Source organism: Stenella coeruleoalba, assembly GCF_951394435.1.
Source record: "Stenella coeruleoalba genome assembly, chromosome: 3".
Lineage (NCBI taxonomy): Eukaryota > Metazoa > Chordata > Mammalia > Artiodactyla > Delphinidae > Stenella > Stenella coeruleoalba.
This window is the reverse complement of record NC_137148.1, coordinates 137658798-137686730: the sequence shown is the minus strand read 5'-3', so window position 1 is coordinate 137686730 and position 27933 is coordinate 137658798. Positions and strand designations below refer to the sequence as shown.

The 27933-nt window shown below is 36.6% G+C and overlaps 1 protein-coding gene across 8 annotated transcripts in view; it reads left to right on the top strand.

Annotated features, from left to right (window-relative positions):
* GABRB2 (gamma-aminobutyric acid type A receptor subunit beta2) overlaps positions 1-27933 on the top strand; it is a 556114-nt gene that overhangs the window by 353891 nt on the left and 174290 nt on the right. For all 8 annotated transcript variants that reach the window (XM_079918416.1, XM_079918420.1, XM_079918417.1 and 5 more), the window contains one exon: positions 7567-7787. In XM_079918416.1, the coding sequence (XP_079774542.1) occupies positions 7567-7787 (221 nt within the window). The remainder of the gene's footprint in view (positions 1-7566; positions 7788-27933) is intronic.

Here is a 27933-nt window from a genome sequence, read left to right as displayed (position 1 = left end):
TAGGTCTTTACTAATTTTGATTTTATTGCTAATATAGTAGTACATATTTTAGGGGAATAAATGTACATTGTCTTACATTTATTCTTTCACGTCTTTCAATATATAGATTTTTATTGCTACTATGTGCTAAGCTCTCTTAAGAATGGAGTTACAGTGATGTACAAGTTTAGGAAAGCTTTATATTTTCATGAAACTTACCTTCTAGTTGAGAGAAATGAAAAATAAAAAAGTAAACCAATAAATGATTATGATTAGTTGAAAAAAGTGATAAATGCTATAAACATAATAAAAATGGGGGATGTGATAAGGTCCGATGGGGTTGGGAGTAGGACGGTCAGGGACGGTCCCACTGAATAGATTTGACATTTTAGTTGAGCTCTGAGTCCCAGGAAAGAGCCAACCACACTTGGGGACATAGTTTTTCCAGACATAGTTTTTCCAGTTAGTCACTAGTTAGGACAAAGTTAAGGCTGAAAAAGCTTGTAATATTTGTAAAAGAGAAGACAAGCTAGTGTGGCTGGTCTTAGTGAGGTGAGGTGAGGGAAGAGCAGAGGTAGTAGGTAAGATCAGAGAGGTGTGCAGAGTCCAGGTCATATACGACCTTTAAGGCCAAAGTCATAAGTTTGTGTTTTACTCTGAATGCAATGAAAAGCCTTTGGGTGATAATTAACCAAGGTAGACGTGTGATCTGCTTTTCGTTCCTACCACCATGAGAGGAAAAGGATCAGAAGCAAGGAGGCAGTAACAGTCTCCACTGAGTAACAGTGGCAACATAATGACTTAACAAGTAATGGTGTCTGAGACTAGGTTATTAGCATTGGAAACAGAAGTAAGAGAGTTGTAATATTTGGAGATAAAGCTGTCAGAATGTACTGCTTAATTATTTTCTGCAAATATCCTTTGGAATGTAAATATCAGAGCAAAGGGTACGCACAGATTAGAGACCTCTGTACATACTCCCAAGTATTTGCAAGGAAATTTATACCATTTCACAGGTAATGGTAGTTGTTACCATTTACCAGAAAGTATGCACAGTATTGGTCATATACACAGGAATAAGGGACAGTCTTTGCTCTCAAGGGGGTAACAGCTTATGATGTTGAGAATATGCTTACTGTGTAAGTACTATGAATGTGCTTACTCTGTCTTACTATGGTGTTTATTTAGGTGATAATTTCTGCATCAGATGTAGTGTCTTTTCTCCCATGAGGGAGGAAAAACAGAAGTTTTAAATTAGGGAAATAATTTGGCATCCTAATCTTTGGAATTCAATCCTCTTGTGTCACCTTTTTTAAAAGTGGAAAAGCCAAACAAAAATAATGAAAGACTTCTCTAAACATGCCCCAAATTAAAAGGCTATGCAAAGAATGATAGTAAAAGCTATAAATGTGCTATTTGAACAAACCATCATGGAGTTTTATTCACACGAAACTTGCATTTTGTTTAAATTAAACTTGCACTCACAGTTTCTATAATATAATCTTATAATCACAGGTTTTACTTCCTTAAATACATTAGCCGTATCTTACAAAAGCCAGAAGCTCAGATTCTTAGCTCAGAATCAATCTAGCATAAGTTAAAGGAAAGTATCACGTGATAGTATATTAGAAGTTGTTATTTCAGCAAGGGATAATAAGATGAAGCTAAAATTTTTATTTTCTTTCAAAATTATAAATCCTGAGCAGAGAGAGAAGATATTTCTCTGAACATATCTAATTTTGGGGACAAAATTGTTACCTGGGAGACCACGAAACAAGATTATTCACCAAAGCTCAAGATTCTAGGACAGCAGCAGCAATTTTCAAAGCTAGAAGATGTAATTGCAATAGGTAAAGCAAATTAAACAACCCACACATTATCAGTGATGAAAATAAACTGTAAACCCTGATCATTAAAAAAGTAACTGTTAGGCGTCTTTATGTCCTCAGATGGCCGACCAAATACCTGTGAACCCAATCCCCTACACCACCATCTTCTCCCCAAACAGAGAAATAGGAAAAAAAAACCACAAAGATAGGGAAAATGACATAATTACACTTATAATTGTTCCCATATACATAAACATGCATTGCAAAAAAAAAAAGGAAAGCTTGGAAATGGTCTCCAGAGAAGAAAAAGCATATGGAAAACCATAGACATAAATGAAGGTAGGAGAAATCTGAAGCAAGTCCAGGTGGGAATATACACCACCCAAGTGCAACTGGCAGACTTGAGAGCAGGGTAAGATGCTGCACCATCCAGAGTAAAAGTCTATACTAGAAGCAGGCACCTGCTGTGGCCAGAATGATGCCACTAATCTGTGAAAGGAGTAGGTGGAGAGAATGAGCCTCAAGAAGATATTTCCCATTATTTGATGGTAAAACACCTTAAATGGCTTATGTTGGTATTTACTTCTTTTGGTTTGTCTTATTAATAGTTAAGCAGTGTCAACTGACTGAATATGTCGATTCAGGTTGAGTGGAAAGAAGATAAATAGAAATTTGGAAAGTATGCAAAACCCAAAAACACAGTGATTACAGAAGTCAGCCTAATAACCTTATTGCTTTCATAGTTCTAAAGTACCTACCCCAAGATATGTATCAATTACAAGGGGAAATAGTAACTTCACAGTGGAGAAACGGGGCAGGTACTACATTAACCAACTGTTCAAGATTAATATCCTCACCAGTAATAAGACATATTGACATCATATACCCGTTATATGATGGATACAGTGTTTCTTTGGTGATATTCTGGCCAAAACTGTATAAACTCAGTCTCATCATAAACACATCAGACAAGCTCAAATTGAGAGACATTCAACAAGATAACTGAGCAGTACTCTTCGAAAGCATTACATCATCAAAGACAAGGAAGGACTGAGGAACTCTCACAGATTGACGGACGCTAAGGAACAGAAAAACTAAATACATGGTGGGATCTTGGACTGCATCCTGGAACAGGAAAAGAACTTTAGTGAATAAACAGGTGATATTCTAATAAGGTCTGTAGTCTAGTAAATAGTATTATATTAATGTTAATATCCTAGTTTGATATTCTATAATTATGCAAAATGTTAATCTTAGAGGAGGCTGTGTGAAAAGTATACAGAAGCCCTCTGAACTATTGATATTTTTTTGTTTGTTTTAAACTATAAAGTTAAACTAATTATAAGAATAACTTTAAAAGGAAACAGCAAAATAATAAAATGTTTTATGTAGATTGATATCCACCTATCAAATATACAGTAACAGGAGGTAAACAGAAAAGTGTTCATAGAGCATGAATAGGAAGTTCACAAAATAATAAAATTAAAAAAAGATAATAGACACGTACACAAATTATTTCATACCATATATTTTGTAGAACACTAAACCAAAGAAACAGGAAGAGTTTGAATCTTGGTATTGGGAATGAATTACAAAGACAGCAAGAAACAATTATGAAAGTACTTTAGATGTTTAGAAGATTTTGAAATGGCGAGATGCATTTGAACACAGGGGTGGCAAAGCATTTCTTAGAATGGAATTGTTTTATTCCTAGGGGTGGAGTTGGAAACTACCTAGTCCAACTGCCTCATTGTACACATGGGGAATTGTGAAACTGACCATTTAGTGGTAATCTTAGTGCATCCTGATGGGGCCACGTGTTCCCTGGTATGCATGGAGATGACTTATTTTGTAGCATCGCTGTACTCCACCCCCCTCCAGGTGTCAAAGCAGCTCTTGTTTTCCCCAATTCCTAAGTTCATTAGCTTCAGTTTCTTCTTTTGAGTTGGAAACAGAGACTCATTCACCTCAACCGAGGTTATGACAGATGGACATGAAAGTACTGGGGTAAGAACCTGGGTGTGTCTGACCTGAGATCATGGGTTTTTTTGTTTGTTTGTTCCTTTTGTTTAAGCAGTTTTTAAATTTGTTTTTTAAATTTACATACAGAAAAATGCACTCATTTTGGTGTATAGTCCTATGAGTTAACTAATGCCTAGAGTTGTGTAACCACCACTACAGTTTAGATGCAGAGCAGTTCTGCTATCCAAAATCATTCCTCATGCTGTCCCTTTGTAGTCAGCCTCTCCAGCACCTCAAATACCAGAGAAACACTCATCTGTTCTTTGTTCCTATAGTTTTACGTTTTCCAAAATTTCATATAAATGGAATCATATACTGTGTATTCTTTTGAATCTGCCTTCTTTGACTTAACTTTCTTTGAAAATCATTGATGATGTTGCATGTATCAGGAGCTGCTCTGAACATTTGCACACAGGAGTGGGATTGCTAGGTTGTATGTCAAATGTATGTTAAGTTTGTAAGAGATTGTCTAGCTGTTTTCCAAGTGGCTGATTATTTGTATTCCCACCTGCAATGTGTAAGAGTTTTAGTTGCTCTGCATCATCATCAGCACTTGAAATGGTCAGTTGTGTTTTTGTTTTGTTTTATTTTGGGGGCCTTGTCCAACATATTTACTTGTGTACAATTTTAAAGTTTGGAGACCACCTACCTTTGGGATGTGGGAGCATCACATTTACAAATTTCGCATATACAGTAGTGAATATGTGAATCTCACACTAACTTAGACGTCTATCTTGCTTACTTGTTTGCTTATTTATTTACATTTGCACGCTCCAGTTGATTCACACTATTTGCTGAATATATTATGCTTTCTCAAATCTACTACCTTTCTACCTTTGTCAGAAATCTTTGAGCATATTTGTGTGGGTTTGTTTTTAGATTCTACTATTTTATTGATCTATGTTTCTATCAATACTACACTATCATATTGTCTTAATGGAGTTTCCGAGTGAGTCTTGAAATTAGGTAGTGTGAATCCTCCAGTTTTGTTCTTTCCTTTCTAAATTGTTTTTTCTCGTTCCTTTGCTTGCCATATAAACTTTAGGATCAGCTTGTTCATATCTACAAAAATCCTGCTTGGGTATTGATTGGGATTAAATTTTTAAACTTTATCTGCAGATCAATTTGAGAATTGACATCTTAACAATACTCACTTTTCAAATCCAGGAACTTGGTGTATCTCTCCATTTATTTTTGCTTTTGGCTGTGTTTGTGTGAGTGTGTGTTACTTTAAGAAGATACAAGAGGCAGAAGAAATAAATAAGAAGCTCACTATTGTAATGGGTTTTCTTCACATTTTGATTTTCTGCCAATCTGCCTATTAGTTTTCACTTTGCACAGTCCTTAGATAGTGGCTTTTTTATTCTTTCCAGGATGGTTAGTTGTGATTAGCAGGAGAGAGAGCCTGTAGTAGGCTTACTCCATCTTGCTCAGCATTGAAAGTCAATTGGTTTTAGTTTTGATTATCTAACTGCTTCTTGCATGGTGATGCCATGGGTTGTGGAGCACCCAGAAGTGGTTTACTTGCTTTTTTTCAGTTTGAATAGACCAACAGTGACACAGCTTCCTGAAGGCAGGCTTGTTGGATGGGTGTAAAAGATGTTTTCTACATAAAAGTTCAAAGCCTCATGGGGGCATGAGGGTCTGGGAGAGAGAGTAGAACACAGAACCATTGTTTCCTTTTATGTCCAGTAACATTTATTTCGATTCAGGAACCTCTTCCTTTCTTGACAGTGTCATGATGTGTCATTTAAAATAAAAGAAATGAAAATTGATGTGACAGTTAGCAGAATCACCAGGGTCTGTCTGGGAGCATTTCTTACCAGGCACTGCCTTGCTGACAAATAACAGGAGTTAGCATATGACTCTGGATCTCACAATCTTACCATTTATTTAGCCCAAAAGAAAATACAATTTCCTGTGTCCAAACACATCTCAGCTGACTGATAAACTCCAGCACCTTCCAAACTGTGTTATCTCCCCTAACTCTTAAGAGGGCTGACGTAGCTTCATCTTCTAATAGAGATAATAATCAAATTTTCCATTTTATCTCCAAGAATCGGAAATCACTAAGTGTGTTCTCTCAAGCACAATGTAAATTGCCTATTCTATTTATGGCCAAGTTTTTAGGCCGTTTGCAACATAGAGACATGTAAAAAATGTATCTGATCCATTTTCTGTCCTCTCGTTATATAATTCATAAGCCTTCAAGTTAGCTTTTATTATAAATCAGGATGTTATGCTAGAGATCCTCAGACTAATTCTTTAATAAAGCAGAGTGTGCTAGAACAGTCCAGAGCACTGACTAAAGTAATCCACTCAAGTAAATTTCACCTACAATTATTTGATATACCTTTAGGATATGAATATTCTTCTGTTAGAATAGAAGTTTGATTCTGTGCTTCTCATTCAGAAGTCAGCTCTACACTGACTTCTGAGTGAGATAAAAATTCGTATATTTGTGAAACCAGGGAAAATATTTAAATTTTTTGCCGGAGGATTATACTTTTCCTATGAAGCTATTTAATGTTTTTAGCAGGTAATATTTTACGAGTCGTATTTTAAAATTGCATAGCCAAATGAAGATGTATAAATCTCAGCAAGGGTTGGAAAAACTCAGGGACTTCACAGCGATTGAAGTGTGTATTTTATCCACAAAAGTAGGCAAGTATGTGCAGAAATCCAATAGGCATACCATATTGGATATCCATTCATTCATTATTTGTGCCCTAGGACTGTGCTGGCTCTCAGGTTGCAGATATGATTAATACATAATTCTAGTTTTGTTTTTTTTAAAGCCCTCAAGTAGGGCATTGTGAACTGATATTAAAATAGAATGGTAATTATCCTTTTCAAATGAATATTTGGTCCTTCATTTAGTCATTCACATGAGGGTGAAAGAGCAATTACATTGTACCCGTAGGCCTCTAATGGAGAGAACATGTCACAATATGTATGTTAATACTTTGTTCATAATTTATAGCTTTTTGTAGTTTACAGATTGCATTTGAGTTATATATTTAATTGTCATAGTAATCTTCTGATAGATCAGGGATATATTAAAAGCCCATTTATAGTTAAGGAACTGAAGTGAAAAGAAGTTATGTAAATTTACTCCTAGAAATAGCTGGAAGATGCTGGAGCCTGGGACTCCAAGGCCAGTGCTCCCTTTATAACAATGCACAGTTTCTCAAAACGAAAGAGCCTAGCCTGATGATCCAGAATCCCAAAAATTCTCATGAAATACTAACTGAGCTAATATTTTTTAGATAGGTGGGAAGCTACATTAGTCTCAGTATAAATGTTGCCTCCACTAGGAAACTCACTTTGATCAGACAGATTGAGATTCTCATTATAAACTCTTATAATTACTACTGTAATAAATTAACCACTTTTTACAATTGTATTTATGTTCCACCTAAAACAATCCTGGGCACCACACTTTAAGACAAATTAATTATTAAATAATTATTTCTTACCATCTTTCTTCCTGAATGATGTATGATAAATTTCACAAGGATATGCTCTCTTCACTTCTGTAGATACTGTGGTGCCCGACACATAGTATGGGCTCAGTAAGAACGGGTTTAGTAAATTAATATTTGCCTATATGCGAATAGTATATGTTTTTGGTATTTGGTTGTGTATATTGTGAATACTGAAGTGTTTGCCTGTCTCCCAAGTCCATTTATGTACAAAATAAGCCTTTTTTTCTTTTATCTTCTCCATTTCACAGGATTATACCTTGACAATGTACTTCCAGCAAGCTTGGAGAGATAAGAGGCTGTCCTATAATGTAATACCTTTAAACTTGACTCTGGACAATAGAGTGGCAGACCAGCTCTGGGTGCCCGATACTTACTTCCTGAACGATAAGAAGTCCTTTGTGCACGGAGTGACTGTCAAGAACCGCATGATCCGGCTGCATCCAGATGGGACGGTCCTTTACGGCCTCAGGTCTGTAGCGTCCATTTCAAAATTGAACTCTTCCTGAACACGCTAGTTACTGTTTTTTTTTTTTTTGGAGGGGCATATTGTGCTGTTTTTCTTAGTCCTCCTTTAATTCTGCTGATAAGCCGTTAAACCTCCTAGTCACTAGACATCTGAGAGCTCAGTGTTCCATGTTTACAAAGGGACTTATCCCAGCTAAGCCTAAGTTTTTCTGAATTATCTTCCAATATCAGCTGCTGATCCTAAAGCTGCTTTCTTTTTTTTTAATTGCTTAAATATTTATTGTTAATGGTGATTATTTTTTTATTTCCAAAAGAAGTGAAAAATTTATATATTATAATACATATACACACATGTATAGAACACAGTTATATCCTTTGTCTATTAACATTAGCTGCATTAACAAATTTCTGTCAATTTTGTATTAACACTTCACTTCAGGTGATAGAGAAATTTTAGAAATGATGCCACTTTGGAGGTTCTTGTAATAGTTCAAACAGGGTATGATAGAGGCCTGAAATAAGCTATGTCAAGAAAAATATAAATAAGGAGGCAAAATGTTTATTTATACTGAAGGGCAAAACAATATTTTTTTTGGCTCATAAAGCTGCTTTCTTTAAGGAGTAGGGATAAACAATATCAAAATAGCTTAGACACAGGGTCTCTTTAAAGTGGAAAAAAATGATGAGTGCCAAATCCTTGTTTGAATGTGGCAGATATTCTGTTTCATAAATTGTTCCTGAGCTCTGTGAACTGGGTCTGGTCCTCTGAGAACAGGAAGGCTTTTTTTGCCCTCTTACCTCCAAGGAGCAATCAGATTTGCAAATAAATAGCCATCATCTCAGGTTTATTAATAATGAATTTATGCTATTAAATGTACCTTTCTATCAGAGAAGAATTGTGATGCTCTGCTCTTTGGAGGATGAATTGTGAAATATGACAGTGTCTTCTTTTAAAGTTTATTTTGTATTAGATGGTTCCCTGGAAAAAAAGATGAAGAAAAAAGATATCTGTCTTACTCTGAAAACATTGCAATGTAAGGAATTCCTCTCCATTATTGGGGAAGACTCTCTATTCTGAAATGTTCAGTTGTCTCTGATATATTCTGTTTTACGTGAACATGTGGTGACTTTTTCATAATAATGATAATAATATTATTATTCATTTATTGAACACTTGTTAGGGGTCAGACAGTAGTGAGTACACTCCATGTATTATTACAGTTACAATAACTTATAACAACCTCATAAGTTAAAACTGTTATGATCTTTATTTCAAATGAAGGCTGGTGTAACTTGTCTAAGATCACAGAGAAAGTAAGCAGTGAAGATGGGATCTGAGTCCTGTTCTAAGTTCAGAGCCAGAGCTCCTAACCGTTACCGTAGGTTGCCTCTCACTCCCACACTTTTCTTATCTGTTATATCTAATTTTCATTATCTGCTGTGTTCATCGTTCCTGACTGGTGCATTGTCTTAGATCCTTATAAGCCGGCTTCTTTGTTTGTTTATCCTGTTTGTAGAGAAAATGGCATTTGTTTGTCAAGGGAGGGAGAGACTGAGGCCAAGAGAGAGCATGTTTGTACGCTGTGTCAGCCATTGGAAGTAAAGAGATGAATTGGATAGAGGCATTGCTCGCATACAGGCCTTAGGGAAAAAGAGAAATAGCGAAATAGCGGAAAGATAAAACAAGTTGACTGGCAGTGTCTGCAAAGACTCCACCAAAGTGGTGGAATTTGAAAGTACTTACGGAAAGAATTATCTTAGCAGATACATTGTGCTAAACTTATTGCTTGGAATCCACTACAATTTATTGCTTGTGTCTATGTTCAGTAGTGGCTGCAATGAAAATATGGTATCACAAAGACCTTGATGAGATGGGGACCACACGGGCAGTGGAGGAATGCAAAGAGGTTGTAGTTCACACGTTTTAAGAGTTAAGCACAGAAAGAAGTCAGAATCCTGAAGAAGGCAGAGAGAAGCACAGCAATAATGAGTTACTCATTTGGCAGGGAGTGAGCGGGGATAGGCCTGGGAAGTAGCAAGTCTTCGCTAAGCGTCAGACCCAGTGCTGGATACATTTTTCCCATCAAATCTTCACGGCAATCATGTAGACATTACATTGTGTTTTCCTTTTTTTGGTGATACCCACATTTAGACCAGAGAACCAGTTGTGTTCTCTTTGTTACTCCTAGCACTGACAAAGCACCTACACTGTAAATAAACTCAGTAAAGATTGTCAATGAATTCTGAATGTACATATGCAAAGTTGGATGGGTGGGAAAAAATCAACAGTCAGAAGTCTTTGAGAGGGACAAGAGAGGGCCAATATAGATGATAAATATGGCTTCTAATCATTAAGCCAATAATCCGACCAAAAAAGGTGGTGGCTGTTCATTCTTGTCATTAAGACCGACTGGACACTATTACTGTAAATCATCACCCTCTCGGCCCCACTTCCAATAAGGGCTAATGGCAAAATGTGCAGGTTCCTGAACACATTTGACGTGCATAAAATTAACACTCCTGGATGAAGAAGAAGACTCATGGATTGTCACTGTTCTCTCAGTTGTGTAGTTAATCCTGAGTTTGAAATTGATAAGAGGTCTTTCAGGAAATTTGTAAATATCCCATTCCAGTTTTTACTGATAAATAGAACAGTTTATTTCACAGCTGAAATTCAGTGCAGGCCAGATATTCCTTTTCAACAGCAGAAGTTTCATTTGTAATAAAAAGTAAAAGGAATTCAATTAAAATTGCTGCTGCTGGATTGATTCAGATCTACTTAGTTCCTTCTCCTACTTACCCACTCTCCTACCCCAGTCATTCTCTGTTACTGATAGTCTGCTAAGAAATTTATTTTGTTTCTATGTTCAATAGTGGCTGCATTCAAACAGCGTTTAGAATAGTAATAGTATTAATATTAGTAGTTAGTACGCATTAAAGGACTTAGCCTGTACGTGTCACTGTGCCAGAGCATTGCTTATATTATCTCATTTAAAATTGACTTTATTCCTACAAACTGGGCGCTATTGGTTGGTTGGTTTTTCTGTCTTACATGAAGAAATTAAGGAACTTGTGTACCAAGTTACACAGCTGCGGCACCGGAAAGTATAATAGTTTGAATACAAAGATGTTGCTCTTCATTATCGTTCTGTCCTACTCCTTACGTACTGGCAAATGGAAATAAAGAATAGTAGAAATCACCTGAGAGTGTGCAAGGGAGAAAAAAAGAAGGTAAAGAAAAGTGATATGGAAACAGCTTGCATTAGATCCATAGATACAGACTTTTTAAAAATTTTTGTGGTACGTGGGCCTCTCACTGTTGTGGCCTCTCCCGTTGCGGAACACAGGCTCCAGACGTGCAGACTCAGCGGCCATGGCTCACGGGCCCAGCTGTTCCGTGGCATGTGGGATCTTCCCGGACCGGGGCACGAACCCATGTCCCCAACCCGTGTCCCCTGCATCGGCAGGCGGACTCTCAACCACTGCGCCACCAGGGAAGCCCCAGACTTTGTTCTTGATTGATAGAATAAAGCCCTAGAGAACAGCAGTCCTGAGTCATCTATGGAAGATGCATCTTTGGGTTCTGAGAGTCACACCATTCCCAGTTTACTAAGGGATGATTTTTGCTGTGTGGAATCCTGGGGCACAGACAAGATCATTGCAAAGAAGTTGGTACAGGCAAGGTTCATCAGTCGGAATAAGGAGAATTGAAAGGCAATCATGAAGACCTAGACATAGAAAGCTGGTTCAAGGAAGACTTTAAATATAAGGCAGTGACCAATAAATTAGGTAGAACAAGTCCTCTGGGCCGAATGTCATGCATGTTCAAGGCAAAATCCTTTAAGGACTTAAATGCTTCTTCCGTTGAGATGCACAAAGATTGGCAGGGATGAGGGGGCTGGAGGGGAAGTCATTCAGAGAATCTGAGTAAGCTTCTTTTGTAGAGTTTTCTTAGTGAAATTTTTAGGTATTAAAACATATTAAAGATAAAGTAGTATGCAAACTATTAATGCTTGTTGAATTTCATGGTGGGTACATAGGTGTTTGTCATGCTCTTCTTTCAGCTTGTCTGTATGTTTGAAAATTTCCATGATAAAATTTGGAAAAGAAAAAATGGCCTAGGAATCTCTGGTTCTATTATCTAAGAAATAGCACTCAAGATTTAAAAGTCTGAAGCCAAAGAATGGTATTTCTGATCTCTTAGAGGTAGAGAATTACCTGTATGTGACATGTACTTTTAGTAGCTGTGTCTGAAAACGAGGTCATCTCATCTCAGAGGATGCATACTTAGTGGGTGGGATCCATGACCACAGACAACCAGGCTAAGCCATAACCCAGGGAGGACTGGTCATAGCTCTACACTTGAAGCTCGGAAAACCTCCTTGTGAAATCATCCTCCTGCAAGGATGTACCCATTGCTTTTGACTGTACAGCAGGAGCTCTGAGTCCACTCATGGTGAAACAGTGTCTGGATAGCATGAGTTTTAAGGATAGCGCTCAGCTAATTGACAGACTTGCATTAAGGTAGTTCAGACAATGAACTTGGGAAGTTCAGAAAACGGAGATTGAGATTTAGAAATATGGGAAATGTTTTAGTTATTGCTGTTATAGGCTAGGTTTTAAGAGTTTTCATTCTGATTGGATTTTTGTTTCCCCATTGCCAAAAACACGGATTAGCAGCTTACTCTCAGTTATTCCATTACTTTTCAGGTTGATAATCATTTTAGAAGGATAGAGTTCCGATGCTGTGCAAAGAGATGAATGGACACAATTGAGCAATGCAACCAACTTCCTTAACAAAGTATTATGATAATGGAACTTGTATTTTCGTTTGGACTTTTGTCACTGACCTCTTGTTGAACCTTAAGCATCTTCTTCAGGTTTTAATTTCCTCATATATAAAAAGGGGGGGGGGATAAATTAGATAATGTCATTTTAACAACCCAATCATCTTCTGAATCAAATGAGATCAGTGAATGTAAAAAATTTTATAATCTGACATCAGACTGGAAAGTAAAATTATGTATTTCGAGTAGCATAGTAATTGGTAGATAGTAAGTGTGCAGTGTTACTTAATATTTGATAAATAGATGGATGCTGGGGATATTTGATAAATAAACAAAAGGCTGGAACAGATAAAGGTTTAGATATCAAGGCAGTGGTTTTATATTGTAGAAGTTGACCCCAGGTATCTTTCCATGATTCTGTGAAGATACTCCTTTGTGTAGAACAAAAAGGACAAGAGGAGCACAAGTGAGCAAGTCTGTTGAAGAGAATGGGAAAGGTCTCGGTCAGGCATGTCTAAAATGAAGAAGGGGACTACTAAAATACTAAGAGGATTGAAACCTGCAGTGGAGCCAATTATCTCCAGCCATTGCACTGGCAGGCTGAAATGAAGAGGAAGGAAACTAGATGCCTGGCTTGAGACCCAAGTGGCCATGACAGCATTTAGAAGCTGCCCTGTAGCCCCAAACCCAGTACCTCATTTGTAGCATGGACTCAGTAATTTTCGTTTAATCAGCGTTATATAGTTTCTCTTAAACCAGGCCATTCCTCTTATTCTCATCACGTCTTATCATGCATCTATTTTCTCAACCTTGTTTAAAGATCTGCAGGAATAATTAAGAAAAATGATGAATAATGTTGTTTTTCAAGTCTAAGTTTATAGTTTGTGGCTAAAGAGCAATATAATCCTTAAATATAGATTCTTACCTTCACTCTTGGCTAGTTGATAACTCAGTTATACCAATGTGATCATAAAATAAAATACCTGCTTTCTTTTATGATACTATTTAGATATTTCTGTTAGGAGATATAAGTGGAGGTAGGGAAGAATATTTTCTTGGGATGAACCCAGCTGTAGAAGTGGTGACAGCAGACTTCTCATTGACTAGGCAGAAGAATTCCTAGCAATGTATAAAGCACATATTCCAAACAGATTATCTGTATTTTATTCCAAAATAAAATTGACCCAATCAAATTATTTTCAGAACACTTAAGGAAAAATGTCATAGAAAGTACAGGATTTCTGCTGATGAATTCATCTAAAGCACTAGCCAGTAAAAATCAGGTTTAATCTGGTGTTGACATGGCATCATAAAGAATGTTACATAGGTATAATTTAGTCTGTTATTTACTTAAAGTAGGAGATAATTATTAGATTTCAGAAAGCTAGTGATAACTACACTGATCAGAGAATTAGGAGAGCTGCATTCTAATCTTACATTTAGTAGTTCTTATAATTATTCATTTAAATAATTTCTAAATTTTATTATCACTCCCCAAATCTCAATACCTGTGATTTTGCTAATCTAGGACTTCCACCTCATTACGTATACAGCAGTATTTAACGTGATACTGCAGTGCTTTAGCAATTGTAGTTATCTTCTTGAAAAAGATCTTCTGACTAATTAAGAAGGCAAAAACAAAATCAGTGCACTCAGGTATATAGGAAAACCTGAATTATCAACTGCTGACACCCTTTTGTGAATGTAAAAATGTATATTTTTTATGAAAATTTAAAATCTGAATCCCAATTGGACTCTATATGCTAAGTCATTAACATTATATCATAAGCATTTTAGCACATTACTAAATTGTTCAACAAAAACATGAAAACAAAACCTATTTCCTCTTATGAGATGTTACATAATTATTTTTAAACATTTAGAAAATACAGTTAAGTTATGAAAATATAGCTACCCTTAATCCTATCATACCTGCATCTTGCTTTATACTCTTCCAGATATTTTTCTAGTAAAAAAGCATATAGGTAATTTGTCATAAAACAGATTCGCATTATACGTACAATTTTCTGACCTTATTTTTTTCTTTAACCATGAGTGCACCATAAACATGTTTGCCATGTCAGTAAAACTCTGCTCACCATCATTATTTAACCATTATAAGACATATTTGGGATATATTTCTTTATCCAATATAGGATATGGTGTATGGCTTTGACATAAGGTGAAATATGTAGTTATTGCTATAAAATGCAGGACTACTATTTCAGATTTACTTAATATTTTAGTGACAAACAGGCAAAGCTTTTTGCAACACAATTTGTAATCTTGTATTTGTGCTGTTGTAACTTGTGGTGTCATTAGCTAAATAAATGGCTCAGGAGATGTACTGGTGCTGATTATTAGGACGGTTCTTATGGAAAGTGTGACTTTCTTACTCTTCTGGTAGTAGTTGACCCATCTAAAAATAGCTGTTTGTCTTTTGGTGTGAAGGGGCAGCCCTTGATTTCATATGTCTGTACACCTCCCATATGTAACATTGGGTCAGCAACATGTCACTTCTGATTAAAGGTTCACATTCTTAAAGAAAGATTCAGCAGGAAGCAGAAGGCAATTCAGCCACCTCCCGCTATGTATGTTCTGTCATTGGGAAAATGGCAAAGGATTAGCCTGTAATGAATTTAGACAGGCAAGGTTTATTAATTGTATCTTCTTTCTCTACTCCTAAAGCTTTACCACAGGGTATTCGGCAAGTGAATAACTGAGTAGCCATCTCACACTAAAATGTAGTCTATTAAACATTAATATATCAATTTTTTTACTTGGATTTCCTAATTGGTTTAATTCATTTTCATAGAGATATGGAGTGAATGCATTTTGTCAAGCAGAACAACAGAGATTTTATTAAGAATATCAGTTCTTCTGGCCAGAGTGTGAGACCCTGTGCTCTAGATTCTCAGTCTTCTAAGCAGGAAAAAACACCTTCATCTACCTCCACCTCCGTGGGAAGAGACACATACATCCTCCTTAAAGAGCTGTAATTAATTTTTTTTTTTTGGCTGCGTTGAGTCTTCGTAGCTGCGCGGGGGCTTTCTCTGGTTGCAGCGAGCGGGGGCTACTCTTCGTTGCGGTGGGCGGGCTTTGCATTGCGGTGGCTTCTCTCTTGTTGTGGAGCATGGGCTCTAGGCACGCAGGCTTCAGTAGTTGTGGCTCCTGGGCTCTAGAGCGCAGGCTTAGTAGTTGTGGTGCATGGGCTTAGTTGCTCTGCAGCATGTGGGATCTTCCCGGACCAGGGCTCGAATCCATGTCGCCTGTATTGGCAGGTGGATTCTTAACCACTGCACCACCAGGGAAGTCCCTGGATGAATTTTTAAAAGAAATTTCTTGCCCATTATTTTTCACTATAAAATAAAATTATTTATATGAAAAGTGAATGTATTTAGAAGTAATTTCTGTCATCTTCAAGTTCACCTTCTTCATTATTACAGAAAAGAAGAGGGAAGCTCAGAGAGGGAAGTGATTGTGCCTAACATCACACAGACGATTGATGGCAAAGCACAGAGCAGAATCCCAACCTCCTGACTCCTAATCCAGGGCTTGTTATTGTTCCTGCTGCTGGAGTCATTTGGTTACTTGCTGTCATCATGGTCTGACTGACCTCAGCGAATAAGTCAAATCCAAACTGGAAATAGCAGAATCAGAATTACACCATTAGGTGTAATCCAGGGCTCTTTTGGTTGCAATATTTTTGCTGGGTTTTTAGATAACAACATTTAAAGAGGAAAAGAAAATCTGCCTGACTTCTTTTTCTCAAATATTACTGAGTCATCATGTTCTTGTAATCAGTGAGTCTCCTTTACTACCCTAGTTGTCTTCATGTCCATTGATTTCAGTCCAATGAGAGCTGAATATGGCAGAACTGAAACCAAAGGTATGAAAGATGAGTGGTCAGAGACTCCAGGGGTTTCAAAGCAGGAAAGACACCAACTGCGTTCTCAGTAAAGATATGGATCTTGTATTGAAGACCCAAAGAATGAGTACAGGGTGTCATCGAAGTGGGCCTTGTCTGCAAAGAGGAGAAGACCTGAAACCCCTGAGAACACGCCATTCATTGGCTTGCGGATGTATCTGTATACAGCATGGCTATACATAAGCGCATTCAGAAGTAGCACTAGCATGGTCGCGATTTCACTAGGAACGAACCCTCTGGGTCACGAGAGTACTGGCAGCATGGAGAGAAGCCAGATATTTATTTTGTTTTGTCTTGTTTTATTTTATTTTAAGAAAAGTATTTTCTAGTGGATGATTAAAACTGTTGCTGTTGTATATGTGCTTGTGTGTGTATATGTATATGTCCCCATTTATAGGTATAAATATGCATATGTATTCATTTATAGATTTGTATTTGTGTGTATATGCATATTATATATATATATACACACACACACACATATACCTGCAAAATTTTTTCTGTTTGCTTTATATTAAAAATAAAGAAAACAGAAATGACTCCATTAAATTAAACTTGAAACCATGCCTATTATCCTCACTATTAGTTTGAAGATAAAGTTTTCTCTAATCACATTTTGTATATCTTTTGTTCCACCCTGATTTCATGAAATCAGTGAACTTTGTTGGCAGCTTTCGCTGGCAACTTGCTTATTAGCAAATAGGCAAAATACAGGGTTAGACCAGATAGTCTTTGTAATGGGTTCACTCATGCTAGAGTTTTAATTACACAAAGACCTGTTCAAAACAAATATATATGAATACTTATTTAGCTGAGATAGTTGAAGTAGTGGTAGTAGTGGTGGTAGTAGTAAAATTTATTGAGTACTTTTTTGTTGTTCATCATACAAATTTACTTACTTTTTAAAATTTATTTTGATGAAGTATATTTGATTTCAATGTTGTGTTAATTTCTGCTATACAGCAAAGTGGTATATACATATATGTATATATATTCTTTTTCATATTCCTTTCCATTATGGTTTATTACAGGGTATTAGATATAGTTCCCCATGCTATACAGTAGGACCTTGTTGTTTATCCATTCCATATATAATAGTTTGCATTTGCTAATCCCAAACTCCCAATCCGTCCCTCCCTGTCCCCGCCCCCGACACTTGGCAACCACAAGTCTGTTCTCTATGTCTGTTTCTGTTTCATACATAAGTTCATGTGTGTCATATTTTAGATTCCACATGTAAGTGATATCATATGGTATTTGTGTTTCTCTTTCTGATTTACTTCATTTAGTGTGATAATCTCTAGGTCCATCCATGTTGCTGCAAATGACATTATTTCATTCTTTTTTATGAATGATTCCATTATTTATATATTCCATTATATATATATTATATATATTTTATATATATATATAATATATATATATATAAAAAATATATTATATATATATATATATATATATATATATATATATATATATACACCACATCTTCTGTATCCATTCATCTGTTGATGGACATTTAGGTTGCTTCCATGACCTGGCTATTGTGAATAGTGCTGCTATGAACATAGGGGTGCATGTATCTTTTTGAATTACAGTTTTGTCTGGATATATATGCCCATGAGTGGTATTGCTGGATCATATAGAAGCTCCAGTTTTAGTTTTTTGAGGAATGTCTATACTGTTTTCTATAGTGGCTGCACCAATTTACATTCCTATCAGTAGTGTAGGAGGGTTCCCTTTTCTATTGAGTACCTTCTGTATGTCAAGCCCTGAATTATTTATATTAAACAATCCTGTGAAGCAGGCTACCATCAGTGCCATTTTATAGTTGAGGAAACTCAGGCTTTGGGAAAGTAAGTAAATTTCTAGTGAGTTTCCAGGCTTAGTATTGAACTCAAAGGCTATATCTCAGTCACCTTCCCAGAGACTGAGAGAACACTGTCTCTGTCCGGTAGATGGATGCAAAAGACTCTTGGAAAAAGCCGGTACTGAAAACGCTGATGGAAGGAGAAGAATAGAGAGCCTAAATTCCCAAGGCTCCTGAAAGGAACTTCTAAGAGTCATTCATCTCCCCTCTAGAGAGATTTTTGTGGGTATCATTCCTAAATAGATGAGTATGACTCTCAATCTTGAATAGGACTCCACAATAGGGACCTGTGCATTGTTTTTGGCATTGCTATTCCCATACATATAGGACATAGAGTATGTTCCTCAGGTATAACTTAATATCATCACTTCTCCTTTCATCCTTTATTCTTGAATGGATCTCTACTTTGCAACTGTTTAGATGCAGAGAGTTATTTTTGTTTCACTTTTCTGAATACCCAAGTTCAAGGAAAAGCAGCACGCACTACAGTTTGTAACTTGGTGTATAGGGATTTTGAAAATCTCTTCTATTTCACAATTGTACATCCATATTGTGGAGTTTCAAGAAGGTTACAGACTAGGGAAAAGCAACCACTGTAAGATTTGATTAAGTCTCGATTTAGTTAGCCAGAGATGTAAAACCCTAGTGCATTGAGGAGGCACATGGCTGCTGTGGTTTGCAGAGACTCTCAAGGCTGCCTGCAAGTCACCCGGTCCACAAGCTTTCCTGTTGGATTGAAGAAGGTCAATTCTTACTTGATAATCCAGGAAGGAATGACCCAAGTAACCTGTACACCTTCGTTTCCCGGATTTAAAATACTCTCTCAGTGAGACCCTTGTCTCTAACTCTAGCATCAATACTCTCATACTGGAAGGGAAAGCAGAAAGAGTACTGAGCCATTAGACACACCTCTAAATTTCAGACAAGTGGTATCTTTGTCTACTGGGCTATCACAGAAGACCCTAGAGTACACGGAAGAAAATCTATATTTATTTTCTGGAACAAGTGAAAAATATTTGTTTCACAGATATTCATGTCAGCCTTATTCTCCACGGGCAGAAAAAAAAGGAAGGAGATAAAGTATTACCCAACCTCTGGAAGTCACCTCCATATTTTTTTGGTTAAAAGACTTTTGGTAAAAGTTTAATTACTTGATTTACTAAATGGGTGGTAAGGGAGGATTTCTAGCCCATTCCTACCTCTTTATTCTGGAGGTCACAAATAAAGCAAGCCAGACCACTGTAATAGGTTAATGACAAATTACAGTCACCATACTATGAAATGCTCAAGCTATTTTACTTCTTTGAAGTAGCTCATTATCTGCACTCGTATGGACAGAATAAAAGGTACCAAAATGCTAAATGGTCATAAATCCTTGGAGGAAGATTCCAATTCCATGTTGCATTGTTCTCAGTAGCAATAATAGAGAATATAATTAGGACTTTATATTTTAGCAGCTGTAGTACACTGACAGCTAAGGGAAAATACTGAAACGACCAGGAGAGAGAGACCAACTTCTTCTGGCCTGTTTGGAGCATGGGTGTGGAATCTGACCTCCTTGTTGCAAGGCCTTCCTCTGTCTCTAACTAGCTGTGCTCCATCTTTCTGAGCTTCAGCTCCCTCATCAGGAATATAGGGCTTTATAGTACCCAGCTTATAGAATTACTGGGGTGATCAAGCAGACAGATACTTGTAAAGATTTTCGTAAAGTGTTTGGTACATACTAAGTTGTTTGTAAAGATTAATTGCTGTTATTAAGATTTCTACCTGTATCTAACGTTGGCCTCTTCTGCTGTTTCCCATCCTGATTCATGTGGGATGATATTTGGTAAGAAGGAATGGTAGTGGTAAATCCTTATTATGTACCAACACTGTGCCAGGTTTCAGGGATACACAAAGACAAATGAGACATTCAAAACTTGAGACTCAAAACTTGGAGGTTAGTAGGAGAAGAATATATGTAATAGGGAGATGGAAGAGGTAGGATAGGATGGTAGGTAAGAACCAAGTTCTGGAGTTTGTTCTTATAGGCTTTGGGGCTTTTTAAAAAGTTACCTAACTTTAAACTGAAAATTATAATATCATTTAACTTGCAGGAATATGGTCAAAATTAACTAATATAACCCATGTAAAGTAGCTGGCAAACAGTAGGTACCTAATAAGTAATTGTTGTTGTAGTTTATTACTGTAGTTACCAAGATAATCATAATAGTCAAAATTAATTGGGTACATGCTGTGTGTCAAGTACTGTGCATACACTGTATCTTCTAATCCCCAAATAATCCAATCTGGTAGATACTGATATCCTTCTATCTTTTAAGAGGAAACTGAGGCTTAGATAAATTCAGTAACTTGTTCAAAGCGGTACAACTATAAGCATCAAAGCTGGGAATAGAATTCAAGCCTGTTTGACTTCAAAGCCCATGCCCTTAGTGCTTTAACAGGTTTAATGTGGAGAAATGACCCAGTGCCTGGGCTGGGAGGTAGCAGAGCAGACATGACATACTCAGAATTTTCATAAGGCTAATAGCTGAATGCAGTTTTTCATTTTGACTACCTAATATTAGAACATTGGTGTAGTGTTCCAAAAGGAAGCTTGAGAAAATACTAGTAGTTCTAATACATGTTTAATGAAACAAAGCCATTGTAGTGAAGTGAATTGCTGAACATTTAATTCATTTACCCCTCTATCTATCCAGTCAACTAGTGAGTGAGCATCTCTTGTTGCTCTAGGTGGGGGATGGGTGTTGCAGAAGTGAGTAAGCCAGATATAGACTCTACCTCCAGAAGCTTGTACTTAGAGAAGGAAACATGTAAGCCACCATGAAAAAACAATGTTTAATGATAAATGAGGGCAGCAAATTGTGATGAATTCTATGGAGAAAAACAGAATGAAAGATTGGATAAAAAGTAGCTAGAAGAGTAAGGTGGAGTCCTATTTTAGGAGGTGACACCTGAGCTGAGATGTTATTTATGAAGATTGACAGCAGTGATCTGAGGAATGAGAGTTCCAGTTGTAAAGGACAGAAGCAAAATGGTCCTAAGGGCAGAACAAACTCATGTGCTCACAGGAAGAAAGTTTAAGTAACACTGCTTTACTCAGAACTTTGTTTCTTCTCTTTCACATTACTGCGTTTTATGTTCTTTATAACTAGATGCATTATTCATTTGTTTACTATTTTTGTTGGCCTCATTCCACTCATATATAAGCTCCATGAGAGCAGGGACCTCAGTTTTATCCCCAACTGTATTTCAGCATCTTGAATAGTGCCTGTCTCAGAAGAGTCCATGAAAAAAAATATTGAATAAATGTATGTGTAAATGAATTAGTAATTACAGTTTCTTCACAGTATTTCCTATGTTATCAATCCAACAACCTGATTCAGTTTATCAGTTGAATGGGATCTGTGCTCTCTTCAGTGTTTATCTCATATTGATTTATTATTCTGTCTCTATTCAGGCACTCATGCAAAATCGTATCTAACGTTATTAAACAATGGATTTGCATACTGAGTAGAAAAAGAAGCATAAAATCAAATCAATAGCATTTGATACCCAATTATCAAAGGTTATTAGGTTTTGATGAGGAGAAAAAGAAAATCTGACTATCCTCCCTAGTAGATACCATGTGCATTTCTCTGTCTTAGTGAGAAGAACTACATTAACAATGAGATGGTGCTTGGGCTGATGCCAGTTGAACAGCTGATAAGAAGGCATTTTGAAAACAAAAACAGGATCAGCAATTGTCATGAATTCAGCTTCCCAAATTGTGACTTAAATACATCTATGAGTTGATTTTGTAGAAATTTCCATTGGTACCTGGTGTTTTGTTATGTTACCTCGTCATTTGCAATCAGTATGGTTCTTTGAACGATATACAGAGATGTGAAGGTGGAGAGAATTGTATCCAAGTGGAATTCAGGTGACCCATATTAGCCTTCCACCACAGAATGAATCAATGAGAAAACACTTTCTAATGAGAGCTAGCTCTTTTTAGGTACACGCCTCAGAAAATTTGTGACTGTTGAGTTCAAGGGGGAAGTTCTATTTATGGTAATCAAATATTTTATGAATAAAAATGTGTATGGATTCTCATTGATGGCAGAGCAGAGACATCATATTCTTTGCTTAGTATAGAGAATATCTCTGTGTTATATTTGGACTATCTTGTTTGAACTTCAGAATGTATAAGTGTGTATGTATGCGTGTGTGCATATACCCAGTGCACATGTGTGTTTTCTGTATTTGTGTGACAGAACATAGGACAGGCAGTGGGGGGAATGAAGGTTGATTACTGTGAGGGGAAAAGAAGCACTTACGTTTGCTCAAAACAGTATTTTTCCCAAATCATAAGTATTTTAGCCCATTTTCCTGGAATCATGGGTTGATTTTTCTTTAGGGAAGTTAGATATAAGAAACACAACGGTCAACCTTGTGCCCATATAAAAAATGCTCATAGTGTGATAATGAGAAACACTGCCTCTACCCCAATGGGCTCCTTCTTTGTTCTTAGTATTTGAATGAATTGTGTATTTCATTGCCACACGAATGTTAGTCAATAAAGGTTAATTCATGGAGCCTTGTTAAATTACTCCATCTCTACACCTCCTGATAAAGGAATGAGACAAACCATGGATCTGGTCCTTGTTTGATGGTAGGTGGAGTTACTCTCAAGGAGGAAAAAAAATCTGTATTCACTGCATGGGTGGCCAGGGGCTGGGCAGGGATATGCAATGAAAGAACAGAGGGGGAAATCAACACAGAGCGAGAATGAACTTCTGAATCCTCAGTGTAATGTAAACAGTGTCCTGTTCTGAGTCACCAAGTTCCAAATAATATGGATTCTCAGACATTCCTCTTTGGGGAAACTTGATTCTGAAACCACCTAGGAGGCTAAATTTAGTCTGTGTCAATAGATAGGTTTTCGTCTTAGTGTTTATTTTATTACAAAACTCTCAAGCATCTTAGATAAGGAAGAGGCTATTTCCCCTGTTACTTCTCCTTTCTTTGTGATTTTGTTCTTTTCTATTGATCTTCAGGCTTCTGGGTTTTTTTCCATCATAAGTGGGATGCTTGGCTCAACTGCATCTTGTGTAGTATTTTTAAATTGTGTAAAACCAAATTACTCTCATTCAGTGACAACCTTCTTTAATTTCAAAAAGCTATTTTGTTCTTGCAAGTTTTCAGTTTCTATAAGCATGGATAGAAAAGAGTGTGTACATTATACATAGAGCCACATTTACGATAGATTACTTACTGTAGTTGCTGACCTGGTGGACAATGGGGAGAAGGGCCGGTAGCGTTTGACTCTGTATTAGGTGCAATCAGCTGTTGCAGACACAGTTTTGTTCAGAAGAATGTCAGGGTAAGGGCTTACCTACGTAGACAGCATTCACTTCAAACCAGATACTGAACATGAATGTATTCCTTGTATGAGCTGTGACATGTCTGTGCTTTGAAATGTGGTTTCCAGTTTCTCATTTGTTTTCCCTACTGCCCTGTGATAAAGAGAACCGACTGAATCAAGAGGGATTTGGGGACACCAAACTTTTTGACTTCTCTGGATGGTACCATCTGCATGAACAGATGGTGAAACATGTCACAGGGCTAGAGGGGACTCCAAGATATAAAAAAGAGAGAGAGAGAGAAATAAAAGGGGAATGCAATGGCAGGGTGGAACAGGTGAGTGTCAGTGGCCAGGAATTCTTTGCAGTCTGACTCAGGTAGTGTCCTTGAGTGGCTGCCACCCATGGAATCCAAAGGTCCCCAGGACAGTGGTGCCCTGCGTGTTCTGCAGGCAGATTGCTCAGCACTGGGAATGGGTGTGCGCGTTCTTTTCTCACTCTGTTCTGATGGGAGGAGATGTCTGGTGTTGTTGGTTAAAATACCCCATGGCAAGTAGCAAGGTTTAGTTTCCATTAAGCTTTCCATGTGGCCATTGGCCACCAAAAGGGCTGCCTCAGTGTGCTGGTGGTAGAAGATTCTGCACAGGATTGGATGTGTCATTATAAATGCAAAGCATCTACTTTTGCTCATGGTATTTTATTTATTTTCATGTTTAGTTTTTCTGTTCATTCATTTGCTTACTTAATAGTTCTTTTTAATTCACATTTATTAAATAGTTATTTTGTGCCAGGCACACTAATACTAAATGTTTTACATGCTTTAACTCCAGGAGGTAGATATTTTTACACAAGATGAAAGTGGAGCTCAGAGAGGTTAAATAATGTGCCTAAAATCTGTGGAAACTGTGGAGCTGAATATTGATCCAAGTCTACTTGACTCTTGAAATTACTCTGTACTGTGTTTTTCCCTTTCTGTAAAAACATGACATTATAATTGACAAAAAATCAGTCTTCATACTTGAAGCTACATAAGTGTGAATGGTTTGTTTTCTTAGCTATAGCTCCTACATTACAGAAAAAATCCCATAAATTTCAATATAAGCCACATGTCTTCTAGATAAGAAATTTTGCTCATAGATTATTCTATTTAGAACATCACTGTTCCATATCTGTCATATCTATAGGCCATATAGGCTGATAGAGTTTACAGCATAATTGTTGGTACTGTTGTGAAGTTATGTGTCTGTAAAATGATGAGACATTGGAGGTTTTAAACAATTGAGTCATCTGCCCACCATCTTCTATGGATTTATTCAAAAAGTGCCATTTCTCTCTCTCTCTCCCTTCCTTTCTTTTAATAAGAGTAAGGGTTTGTTTTCTGGATACCTAAATACTACATGTTAGTCACAGAAAACTTGGAAAGTAAAGAATTAAACATCAAATATTAAAAAAAAATTTTTCTTTGAAGATACCCATCATTAATAGGTTAGGTAGAGTTTCCTTCTGTATTCTTTGAATATTTTTTTCCACAGAAAATTGTGAGTATTTTGTATGTCCATTTTATAATTTGCTTCATTCACTTAATATTATATGATGAATATTCCTTCATTTTTCTACAGTATGATTTTTAAGACTACATAATCTGTCATATTTGTGGGTAACTCTGTATGTTGCCAACCTTTTACTTTGGAATATTTAGGTGCGTTTCAACTTTTTACTATTTTAATGCTGTCTTTAACATCTTTTATGTTGATTTTCCATTTTTAATTATAATTTTCTATATTAGATTTGATCATGAAATCCCCTGATTAAAATTCTCTCCTGATTTGTAGATTTTTCAAAATAAGTTTGTGTGCTTTTCATAAGGAAAGGAGAGTGCAGTTTTTAAGAAAAGGGAAAAATTCTTTAAGAATAACTAGACTTGATATAAAGCATATGAACATTTTGAGGTTCTTAATGCACAGCATCTCTGTAACTATGCACTTTAATGCTAATAGTAAACTGACCTGTGATTCAGTTAGGGAATGGGGCATATTTGTTGATCAAACCAGAGAGGCAATATGGAGCGAACACTGCCCTGCTCTGAATTTGATGAGCTGATAACCTGATTTCTAATTCCTTCCTGGAAAGTCATCTGATTTCACTGGGCCACTTTTGCCTTTGTAAAGTGGTTATGATATCTTATCTGCTTTCATGATGCGTAGCTACCTGAGGCACTTAGTTTCTATCAGATGAAGAAGTGTAAAAAAAAAAGTTTTCCAAGTAATCAACTTGGGGTGTGTGTGTGTGCTCGCGCGTGTGTGTGTGTGCGTGTGTGTGTGTGTGTTGGGGGTGGGAAAGAGAGGGGCAGCAATGTGTAAAATGAGACCTGAGGGAAAACTTACAGTTAACCAGGTAAAGAGTATGGAGAAGAACAAAGGGAAGGAGATGCCAGGTAGAGGAAAAAGTAAAGGAAGAAAGGTAAGTAAAAGCATTTCAGAATGGCTAAAGTATGGACCGTGAGGGAGCGAGCTATGAAAGTCAGGTATGAGTTGGAGAGGAAAGAAGGGCCTTTTGTTGGTAACATTGAGGGGTTTGGACTTCATCTTTAGAGGAAAGGAAGCCATTAAGAATTTTAATCAGGGAGTGTGTGATCAAATGTGCATTTACTCATCCTTTTTATGACTTGGAAAATAATTTAAAATCTTTGAATTTTTAGGACTTGACTACAAAGAGCATTTATCATTGCACTGACGAATCTTCTGAACTATTTGTTACAAAGTATCAGTTGATGTAATAATATATATAAGCATTTTTACAGTATAATATTAAATGTTTCTCAGTTCAGAAGGAAGTTTGGGTATGCTTGCTGCCTAAATCCACAATACTTTTCCCTAATATTTAGTAAATTCTTGCATCGGAGCTCTTTCTTATGAAATATCATATATTCCAATTTAAATATACAGGAAGAGATGGTTGAGACAGTTCAGTAATATTTTCATCAAAAGAAATATCAAGCATTAGAACAGAGATTTGACATATGTTTCAAAGAAATCTATAACCTTTTCTAGGAAATGTAACCTTTTTTCATAAAGGACTGATACATCAGTGATACTTTTATTTAAGCATATAGGAAGATAAATATATTATTGCTTTATAAATACTTTTTACAATATTTGAATATTGGCAGAGAAACATCCGACAAGGCTCTTCTGATAGGAAATAATCGATAAATATACCAGTAAAGTATTTTTAGGAATAATTTTAATAAAGTCGAGAAATGTTTAGTTGGTAAATAATCAGAAACTGATGTGAAGAGGGCAATTAGGAAAAATAATAGTGAACAAAATTCTTTACTGCTTTTTTTGTGGTCAAAGGTGACATTTGTCAAAGAATTACTGGAAGGTCCATATAAATTAGTAACATTGATTTTTCCTTCAACACTTTGGGTGCTACACCTCTCTCTCTTCTTAATATATATATGTCCATGGATGGAGAAACATTTGATATTTTTTCCCTAAAGAACTTCTTAATGCGTAATACTTGTTATAGCTTATATGTATATATTTCTTATTTTCCAGCTTCTACTGTGCATTTTCCTTTCAAATTACCCCACATATATAGAAAAGCATACAGTGAAACCCTGTGAGTACATCTTGTCAGAGCCCTTGGCACATAATGTCAGATGATTTTGCTACTCTCATCCCCCTAAAGTCTAAGCATAAATCTCAGAAGTAATGTTGAATTCAAAAAACCAAACACAAACTAGAGCACACTGTGATTCCTTTCATATGAAGTTCTATTGCAGGAAAACCATCTAAGGTGAGAGAAGTAGGGAAAGTGGATACCTTGGGGAGGGGCAGCTACTGGAAGGGCCTTGAGGAAGGCTTCTGGACTCTGGAAATAATCCATACCTTCTGGGTGCTATTACTCAAGTATGGTACCCCACCAAATTCATCAAGCTATATACTTATAAGTTGAACACTTTTCTGGACATATATTTCAATGAAACAGTTTTCAAAGGTTATATTTCAATCAAGAGTTTAAAAGTTTGCATCCTCTTACAGAGATGGTCTGTACACCATCTCTTTGAGATCTCTTGAAGGCAGTGCTGTTTACCTTATTTGATTGTTCATTGCCCCAATAACTCACAAATCCATCAATTTGACTTACAGAAGAGTTATTTCTCTCAGAGATGGAATAAGTTCTTCAGTATAGATTGTGTTCATCTAGTTCCAATA